This window comes from Schistocerca americana, chromosome 7, assembly GCF_021461395.2.
Source record: "Schistocerca americana isolate TAMUIC-IGC-003095 chromosome 7, iqSchAmer2.1, whole genome shotgun sequence".
Classification (NCBI taxonomy): domain Eukaryota; kingdom Metazoa; phylum Arthropoda; class Insecta; order Orthoptera; family Acrididae; genus Schistocerca; species Schistocerca americana.
Genome location: NC_060125.1, coordinates 123,100,420 through 123,111,205, shown reverse-complemented (window position 1 = coordinate 123,111,205; position 10,786 = coordinate 123,100,420). Strand labels below are relative to the sequence as shown.

The 10,786-nt window shown below is 45.2% G+C and overlaps 1 protein-coding gene across 1 annotated transcript in view; it reads right to left on the bottom strand.

Moving 5' to 3' along the window:
- Positions 1-4,695: 4,695 nt before the first annotated feature.
- Positions 4,696-10,786, bottom strand: part of LOC124622771 (myrosinase 1-like) — a 101,417-nt gene continuing 95,326 nt past the window's right edge. Inside the window, exon 11 of the mRNA XM_047148562.1 lies at positions 4,696-4,822. Within this exon, the coding sequence (XP_047004518.1) occupies positions 4,696-4,822 (127 nt within the window). The remainder of the gene's footprint in view (positions 4,823-10,786) is intronic.

Below are 10,786 nucleotides of genomic sequence, written 5' to 3'. Positions count from 1 at the left end.
CGCAGCAATCGCCGACATAGTGTAACTGAGGCGGAATAAGGGGAACCAGCCCGCATTCGCCGAGGCAGATAGAAAACCGCCTAAAAACCATCCACAGACTGACCGGTTCACCTGACCTCGACACGAATCCACCGGGCGGATTCGTGCTGGGGACCAGGCTCTTCTTCCCGCCCCGAAAGCCGTGCGTTAGACCACACGGCCAACCGGGTGGGCATCTGATGAATAAGCTTCTCAGTTTTCTGTATGCCTCAAGAAGAAAACAAAAATTGTTGCAATGTTGTTGATTTACGATATTTGGTTTGTAGTGGATGTTTCTAAGTATTCATAGTAACTACACACTAGACTCTAAATCTAATTACACCATGGGGAGCAAACTCACTGGCTTATACTTTTGGTGTTATGGCCCAGGCATCTTTATTTATTTAGTCATTTTACCTGGCAATAATGCGACCATCCAGCCGTCTCGTGCACCTAGCCAGGCATTCTTCATATTTTACATTACATAGACTGTGGTAAGCACCTTGTAACGCATTTAGAAATTAAAAATTACAATAGTGCAGATACGAAAACACACACCGTTTATATTTATTAACGATACGTACTACAATAAATAGAAATTAAGAGAAGGTAGGTCTTAATTACAAGCGTTAGTACATTGGGCATGATAGGAAGGGGTTGAAGAGAGGGGGAAACAGGAACGTGAAACTCACAATTAAGAAATGTCAGCGAAAACAAAGTGGCGTGACCCATCGCAAAGCTAAAAGAGAAATAAATATAACTAAGAGGAACATAGGCTTTATTGTTTGACAGAGAGGCAACTGGCCACTTACGTTAATTTTTGAGGAATCCTAATGAGGGTGAGAGAAGGAAGTCCATTAACTTCTCCTTAAAAGAAACACGGCATTGAATTGTGTGCTGAATGCAGGGTAGCTCCATCCAGAGGATGAAAGCAGCAACAGCGGAGGAATGTGCGAATGTTTTTGTTTTATGAACGGGCACGGTAGGACTTGTGTTTCAGTTATGATGCGACACAGCTGTTCTATCTCTTGCGTGAGGTGCGGGGCTAGGGTGTTTTTGCTCTGAGGAACAGATGAAGTACACATAGCGAGTAGGAGCCACATAACTTGCCCGAAAGTCGGCGTATGAAGTACTGCCGTGTTCATACAGAGGAATGTTGGAGGTGTGACACAGATGAAGCATTCACATTTAGTTCCAACCGTCTAGCGTTTTCGTTACTGATGCCACGACGAATTACATCTGACAAGCACTTGTCGAAATCATAGGACGTAGAATCGCTACTGTATGGAGTGTTTGTGTGTGTGTGTTTGTAGAACTACGTGCAGCGTGAAAATATAACTACATGATGAAGTTTACATACTTACTTAACAGACACATCTGCTGTAACAAAAATCCCAATTTTAAAGAGAGGCTTCAAGGAGGTAAAATACAATCGGACATTATTTTATACACTGATCAGCCGTAATAGTATGACCACCAACCTACTGTCGATATAAACACGTCCAGGCGATAGCAGCGTCGTCTGGCGAGGAATGACTGCTAGTCAGACACACGCACTTTGCATGTAGTATCAGAGAGCGTGCTGTCCGTGTGTAGAATAGGGAAGGGGGGCGATCGCTCAGTTTGGCCGAGAGCAGTTTGGTGGCCTGGAGGTTCGGCACGAGCATTTCGGAAACTGCGAGACTTGTTGGGTGTTCGAGGAGTGCCTGTGGTTCAAATTCAAATGGCTCCGAGCACTTTGCGACTTAACTTCTGAGGTCATCAGTCGCCTAGAACTAATTAAACTTAATTAACCTAAGGATATCACACACATCCATGCCCGAGGCAGGATTCAAACCTGTCACCGTAGCGGTCGCTCGGCTCCAGACTGTAGCGCCAGAACCGCACGGCCACTCCGGCCTGTGGTGAGTGCCTTCAACACGTAACGAAATAAAAGTGAAACCACATCCAAACGCTGTGGAACTGGGCGTTCACCTCTCGGACGTCGTAGGCTAGGCTACGTAATTGGCCGAGAGGCCCCTTGCGGGGCAGGTCTTATTACATTCGACGCCACATGGGGCGACCTGCGCGCCGGATGGGGATGAAATGATGATGAAGACACCACAACACCCAGTCCCTGAGTGGAGAAAATCCCCGACCCAGCCGGGAATCGAACCCGGGCCCGTAGGCCGGAAATCCGTCACGCTCACCACTCAGCTATAGGGGCGGACTGGCAGACTGGTGAAATAGTACAGGTGGCAAACAGTGGCGGAACTAACATCAGACCTTAATGTCGGAAAGACTGTAGATGTGTGAACACACACGCCGGCCGGAGTGGCCGAGTGGTTCTAGGCGCTACAGTGTTGAGCCGCGCGACCGCTACGGTCGCAGGTTCGAATCCTGCCTCGGGCATGGATGTGCGTGATGTCCTTAGGTTAGTTAGGTTTAAGTAGTTCTAAGTTCTAGGGGACTGATGACCTTAGCAGTTAAGTCCCATAGTGCTCAGAGCCATTTGAACCATTTTTGTGCACTATTCTCAACATTCCTAACGATGGGCCTCCACAGCTGACGAACCATCCCTGTGTCAATGTTGACACAACGACATCGACAACTAGGGGGGACTGAAATGGGCGTGTGACCATCGGGACTGGATGTTGGCGCAGTGGCAGAGTGTTGTATGAAAGGGGGAATCATCAAGATATGACCATGCTGATGGGAGGGCGCGAATCCGTCGCCTTCTAGGGTACACCTCCTTGACACCTGTACTGCGGGAAAAAGACAAGACGGTGGCGGATCCATTATGTTCTGGGAAGCACTTATGTGGGCGTCCATGAGTCCAGTGGAGCTCGTGCAAGGCACCATCACGGCCAAGGTGTATCACGCACTGGCTGCAGACTGCGTGCACCCCTTCGTGCGATCATGTTTCCCCACGGCAGTGGCATTTTTCAACAAGCTAATGCGCCATGTCACAAGGCTAGGAGTGTGATGGAATGGTTCGAGAAATACAGTGACGAATTGCAACTGATGTGCTGACCCCCCAACTCACGAGATCTGAACTCGATCGAAAACATGCGGTATGTGACTGAATGTGGCGTCAGAGCTCATCGCCCCTCTCCCCAGAATTTGCGGGCGTTAGATGACTTACGTGTGCAGATGTGGTGCCAGCTCCCTCCAGCGAAATACCAAGGCCTCATTTCTTCTATGCTACGGCGTTTCGCCACTGCTATACGTGCCAAAAGTGGACATTCCGACTAATAGGTAGGTGGTCATAATGTTCAACCTGAGCAGTGTATTTTTTATAGGAACAATGAAGATATTTCTTGTGTAGCGTAATTTATGAAAACTACTCGTGTATGTTCTCTTTCTTTGCGTTTCTTGTCCAAATGGATTTTTCTCACCGTCAACTTCGTTGCATAACCAAAGAGTGGAGTGGGACGATCTGATTCAGGATCTGATTCACCTTCAACCTCTCCACGTGTGCATCACAGACGGTACTGTATATCTGCGTCAGATCAAAAACGTATATTTTTTGCAATTCATTAAACAGGTATAAGTTAATATGCAGCAAAAAGCTTCATAAAGAGAATCAAGGACACATTGATTTCATTTATGTAAGTTTACAATTTACAGATGTCTTTTTTCAGGCTAAATATAGTGCTTGCAAATGCATAATTTTGCTCTCTTTTATTTAAAAAGAGATATTCCAACAACGTAAATATTAGAAAAATCAAAAGCAAAATGAGTTGTATTCACAAGAACAGGCAAAATGTCAAAATCATTAAAGAATAAGTACTGTTACTCTTCAACATACTTCTCATCGTAATGAGACTTCCTGAAGAACTGTAAGTGAGATTCTCTCTCTAGAACGTACCACTGCTTGTTCAAGGTGTTGCTCAGGTAACTGAAGTAATAAAAGAAAAAAAGCACAGTGTGGTAGTAGCATAACGGCTTTGCCCCGGTAGTGTCACCAGTTCCCATCAGATCACCGAAGTGAAGCGCTGTTGGACTGGGCTAGCACTTGGATAGGTGACAATCCGGTCTGCCGAGCGCTGTTGGGGGGTGCACTCAGTCCTTTTTAAGCAAACTGAAGAGCTACTTGTTTGAGAAGTAGCGGCTCCGGGGAGCGGTGTGCTGACTTCATGCCCCTCCATATCTGCATCCAGTGACGCCTGGGGGCCTGATGATGACACGGCGGCCGATCGGTCCCGTTGGACCTCCGTGGCCTGTTCGGCCGGAGATTAGTTTGATTTTGTGTTTCAGGACTGCACTGTATTTCTGCTTCAGATCAAAAACATGTAATTGTTTTCCACTCATTAAATAGGTGTAAGTTAATAAGCAAAAAAACTTCATAAAGAAAATCATGGGCACATTAATTTCGTTTATCTAATTTTAGAATTTGCAGATGTCTTTAATCAAAACACACAGCAGGTACAGCCTAGAAGCAGATGTATTAAAAACAGCGCATAAAAAGATGTCATAAGAACAAATTACGAATTTATCGGTAGCTATTCATTGTGACACAGATATAAGAAATGCATTAACTGATTTGTGGAGTACGTCATAATAATAACATCAATAATGAATACCAAAAGCTGCGTGACGGGTAATAAACTAGGACGTGTTACACATTAAAAGAAAAGTTTAGTAATTAGTATTTTATTTTACTGAAGTACATGGAGTGACACTGTCTCAGCATCTCTAGCGAAAGAATTCTTCTGGAACTCGTCTGGTCCCATAGATTGTGGACATGAAATGTGCAGACTCCTTTGGTGTTCTCGTTCGATCTGGACTATCGAAATCCACTTGGTACAAGCCATATTTCATCCTGCAAATTATAAAATGTAGGTGCGTAAATTATACTTGAATATTGCTTCTACATAAGTGAACATTAAAAGTTTATGATTGTCAGTAATGGGATAGCAATGAAATAATGTCGTCGTACGAAATAGAAAGCAAATAATGACTAATGCAGACTGTAGCTATCAAAACACTCATTAAGCATTAATCTAAAAGATTTGATAAATTCACATATGTTTGTAAGCTGTATATGAGTATCCTGGATTTAACTTGTGGCAGTGTTATGAACTTTCAGTTTGCTCTGTCACATTACTTTGTAACAAACTTACACGAATCAGACACTTTTTTTTTTGTTTGGCGTCAATAACACTTTATCAGTCCGCAATTCGCGGTCTCGCGGTACCGTTCTTGCCTCTCGAGCACGGGGTGCCAGGTTCGATTCTCGGCGGGGTCAGGGATTTTCACCTGACCCGAGATGACTGGGCCTCGTGTCGTCTTCATCATCAATCATCCCCATTACGGTCGGAGGAAGGTAACGGCAAACCACCTCCATTAGGACCTTGCCTAGTACGGCTGTGCGGGTCTCCCGCATCGTTCCTCTATGCTCTGTCAAGAAGCATGGGACTTCATTTCCCTTACCAACACTATCAGATAGTATTATTTGAATCGTATGGAGCCTAGGAACTGTCACATTCTCCGTTATTGTAACTCAGAACCAAACGGTCTGATTAAAAACAACACTTATGGAATTGTGGAACTGCGAAGAATTTCGCAGTAGCGCCTTGTCTGGTCTTGTCGTGATTGCTAAGATGAATTGATCCTATTTCTTATTTAATGGAATTTTCAAACTGAATTTCGACCATATTTTTAACAGAGGAGTACCAGCAAAATGGTGCCCTGTGCGGTCACGACACGCCAAACCTCACTGTGCAAATAGCCAGGGATGCGGCAACGGCATCAGACACGAACACGATGCAAGAGACGACCGGATTACGCCTGAAATCTGAGGAAGTGTTTGGCTGAATACGGTAAAATGTCTGGCGACGTAAAGAACAGACTGTCCACGGTCAGCAGCGAATTAGAGCAGTACCACAGAGGTAGCAGCTTCTTACTCGACTCCGTTGTCAGCGATGTTAATGAGCGACTGGCTACTAGTGTAGTACAAAGGAACAGCAATAATTTTGTATCTCGCCCGGTAGGCGGCGCGTGGGTCTGCTCCTGAAGGGTGGGCCGAATGTAGGAAGCGAGTAGGAGCAGGAAAAGGTGAAGTACTGCGGTATTGCGTGTAAGTTAAAATTCTTTTACTGGTGTATGAACGTGTACAAATTATAATATTACTTTCCCTGAGATGAGGACGTACGTGCGAAGCGTACAGGTATCAACGCTAAGAGCTACTAGCAGTGAGACAAACTATCATTGAAGTAACTGAAGTAACAAAGTCTGTAACGACTAGCCCCCTATGAAGTAAAAGCTAAGTTGCTAGGTCGTCTGCTCGGAATCAAATGGGCAGAATCTGGAGCGGCGCTCTTAGAGCTGCACAGCGCCGGCTAGGGGGCGCTGTCGTCGGTGTCGTAGTGTCAGCCTAGCAGAGCGCACCTACGTTGTGACTTCATAGCTATCGATACCACAAACAAGAGACTAACTAAATGGAGTGACATATTTAGAAAGGAGAAGTAATATTTGCACAAAGTATACAGGGACAATGGAAGACTGAACGACAATCAGGAAACGGCGCAATATGATGAATCCGCAAGTACAGAAGAGGAGGTTGCATAAACGTTGAAAGAAACTGCTGGTATAAGAGATCCGCGGATTGATGGTTTCTAAAACCCAGGCGATCATTGTAGGCAAAACCACCCCTTCCTTCCGCCTCCTCGATTTCTATCTCACCATCTATGGCCGTCCTATCGCCCTCACTCCCACCCTTAAGTACCTTGGTGTCACCCTCGACCGTCGCCTCTCCTGGACTCCCCACCTCCAGACAATCCAAGCCAAGGCACGCTCCCGACTCAGTCTCCTTAAGCTCCTCTCCGGCCGTATGTGGGGTCTGGACCCCTCCACCATCCTCCACACCTATAAATCCCTCATCCGCCCTATCCTTTGTTATGCCCATCCGGCTTGGATCTCCGCCCCCCCTACCTTTTATAAATCCCTCCAAATCCTTGAACGCCATGCGCCTCGCCTATCGCATCCGTCTCCCCTCCCCTACGCGGATCCTGTACAATCTTCTCCCCTTCCCCCACCTCCTCCTTTTCCTTGAAAGGATACGGATCCCGTACACCTCCCATAAACTCGATCCTCCTCACCCGCTCGTCTCCCCGGTCCTCTCCCACCACCGCCCACTGCCGCGCCTGTATTCCCACGTCCCACCGGTCTCCATCTCTCCACCCTCCTTACCTTCTCCCAAGGTGGCTTCCGCCAGCTCCCCCTCCCTGATGATGTCCTCCTCCCCTCCATCTACCCCTCCTCCCAACTTTGATCCTCCCTCCCTCTTCCTGTATCTGTTCCTTTGGGCACCCTCCATCCCTCCCCCCCTTCTCCCCACTTCTCCCCCGGGCCTCCCCTCCCCTGTCCTTCTACTCCTCCTCCCCTCTCCTCAGCCATTGGCATCACTGTTCTCCCCTCTCCACCCTCTCCACCCGCCCTCACCCTTCTTCCCCTCTTGAAAGGTCCCCGGACTCGCACACGCTACGTGGACTTTCGCGCGCCGGAGATCATCGCTATCTGTGTCTCGTGTGTGTGACGTCGTTTAGTGTTTTCAGTGTCTGCCGTCATGCTTCTCCGTTCACTTGTGCCATCGGATTCATCAGTGTTATGTGCGCCGTGTCAACGTGTTTTCAGTGTCTTTCTCGTCGAGTGTGAACGGCTCCGTGTTTTTTGTGTGACTGTGACCACTATTTTTTGCCTCTAACTATGTTCATTTTCATTCTCCATTCTTGTACTGTGATTGTCAACTTTATGGCTGAAGAGCGGCGTAGCATGCCGCTGCCAGCCTACCTGATTGTTCAGGTGTTAAAATAACAATAAAGTAAAAAAAAAAGGTTTCTAACTCGAATAATCAAAAATGGAGGAAATGAAGCAATTTAGTTAGTAACGGTATAACACCAAAACATTTCACCCACATGCATTTGGTCTACAGAATGGAAAAAGCCATTTCCATTATAATCCTAACAAAAGAGAACCAAAACTGGGTGAAAATTACAGTACAGTAAGAACAGTAGCTCTGGTACCAAATGCTTGCAAAACATAAACATGAGAATTATCGACAAGACTAATTTATGTCCTTCATATACTACAGCAAAGAATTTGACTGTGTAAACCACTCAAAAATGTGGGACGCGCTATTCTTTATGGGAATACCACATCACATTATTCAACTAGTTAGAAATCTGTACTACATGAAGAAGTGAAAAGAAAGTGAAAAACTTGGCCTACGGCTAAATTTGAAAAAAAAAAGTTACTACAGATGGAAAAATCATTCTGCAAATCGATACATACGTATATATTTTTCGGATATACGATAGCGAAAAGTAGCTCCTGCAGTGAGGAAATAAGAGAAATTGTACATCTTGAAAAAGCTGCTGCAATTAAGTTGCAAAAGGAAAGGAAAGGAAACTGTTACAACTGGCCAATTAAAAATGGCTAAAACTTTAATCTTTCCAGTTGTTTTGTACGGGTGTGATTTCAGGACAATGAAATATTATGATTCGAAAGAAAATCGATTTCTTTAAATGTGGGTTTGGAGAAGGATTCTGAAAACTGCATGGACTGAAAATTGAAAAAAGAAAGACAAAAAAGAAATTCTTTGGAGGCCAGAATAGTGCAGATGAAATTAAGATGCTTTGGGCATATCATTATTGCAGGCCGGCCGGTGTGGCCGAGCGGTTGTAGGCTTTTCAGCCTGGAGCCGCGCGACCGCTACGGTCGCAGGTTCGAATCCTGCCTGGGGCATGGATGTGTCTGATGTCCTTAGGTTAGTTAGGTTTAAGTAGTTCTAATTTCTGACGACCTCAGATGTTAAGTCCCATAGTGCTCAGAGCCATTTTGAACAAACTGAGTTTTTTTTTTTTTTTGGAACTGTAATTCTGCAATATTGATGTGCACAACGTGAACGTATATGCGGTACAACTGGACCGTAACGTGATTTTCTTGAAAACAAAGTTACAGAGAACTACAGTTATGTTACACATTTTTACATAATGTTTATATACTTTGCATTTAGTACATGATGCATTACAACATGCATGTTACATGTATTCAGTTGAAAAAGACGTACCACGTCTTTTACAAACAGCTTTGACACTTATCGTACAGATGTTGTACAGTTCACAGTCCAATAGCCCACCATGAACGTCAATGGACTTTTGCGCTCTAGCAATAACTTGTTGTGTTGCTTGTTCAATTGCCTGTGGATGGTTGCTAATCAATTCAGCAGCGTCCACGATGCGACGAAGCAGTTCATCTCGTGTAAATACACCTTCACTTTGTACACCTCTGATTTCATCCAACCCCATAAACAGAAATCTAAAGGTTTAAGGTCAGGTGATCTTAGGGGCCAGTTAATAGCACCGCCACGGCCAATCCAGCGATTAGGGTAGGTACGGTTGAGATGGTCCCTCACAGGTAAGGTAACATGTGGAGGGGCACCGTCATGCTGGAAGTACATTCCAGTTCGCTTGGCTAAAGGAACGTCTTTCAATAGTTCCACAAATGAATTTTCCAAAACATGCAGGTACCTCTCTCCCGTCAATCGCTGATTGATAGTAAATTGACTTATCAAAAGATTACCGCTCATTCCGCACCAAACATTCATGGCAAAACGAACTTGGAAATTGCTACCCACTGAAGCGTATTTTCCCGTGACCATCGATAATTATTCCATATCGTGAAAACGACTTCGTCAGTGAATAGTAAGTGTGGAAGCAAATGACTATTGTCAGTTACCCAGTGATAGAACTGAAGTCGTTGGGCATTGTAGCCAACATGGAGATTTTGGACACGATGTATGTGAAAGGGATACAGGTTTTTCGCTTGTAATGTTTCCCATGCACGTGTCTGTGGGACATTCATACGTAGGGACATTCTTCGTATGCTTGTACTGGGACTTCGCTCAACACTTGCGATAATTTCTCCCCGTTCCTGCAAAGTTTGTTGACGTGCACGCTCGGGCGAAAAATGTCTACTTGTGAGAGAGCCTGTTGCACGCAAAGTGATAAACACTTTGGTTATCAACCTGCGATAAGGTAATCGTCGAGTCGGAAAGCGCCTGTGCTATTATTCTCTTGCAACGGTAACACTACCGTCGCAGAAGCCATAAACACACCATATCTGCGTATTCCTCATTACTGTAGACGTGTCGCATTGTTAGCAACGCTTGTACGAACACAGTTAAGACCATACACTACACAGCTAACGGAGCAGTTGGCGCTACACTACGCAATGCGGCTTACACGGCACAACTGCGCAAACAACGGGCAATTGTACTACGTACGTAACATGATCATAATACGTGGTAGGTTGCATAGCGTAAACATGGCATGCACCCGTGCATTGTTTGCAAGAAAATCGCGTTACGGTCCGTTCTAGGCGCTTCAGTCTGGAACCGCGCGACCGCAACGGTCGCAGGTTTGAATCCTGCCTCGGGCATGGATGTGTGTGATGTCCTTAGGTTAGTTAGGTTTAAGTAGTTCTAAGTTCTAGGGGACTGATGACCTCAGATGTTGAGTCCCATAGTGTTCAGAGCCATTTGAACCATTTGAACCACGTTACGGTCCAGCTGTATTGTGTATAAGTTCACGCTGTGCACATCAATTTTGTAGAATTAAAGTTCCTTTCAATACCCATACCTCCCTAAAGGAGCATTTGCGGACCTACGTTCATGTAGCAGTTTTTGTTCTGTATTACTTATACTATCACTGTTTAAAATATTGACCTTTCCTCCCAAAACACCCTGTATATTTTGTTTCTATCGTAAATTACGTGAGAAGTGAAG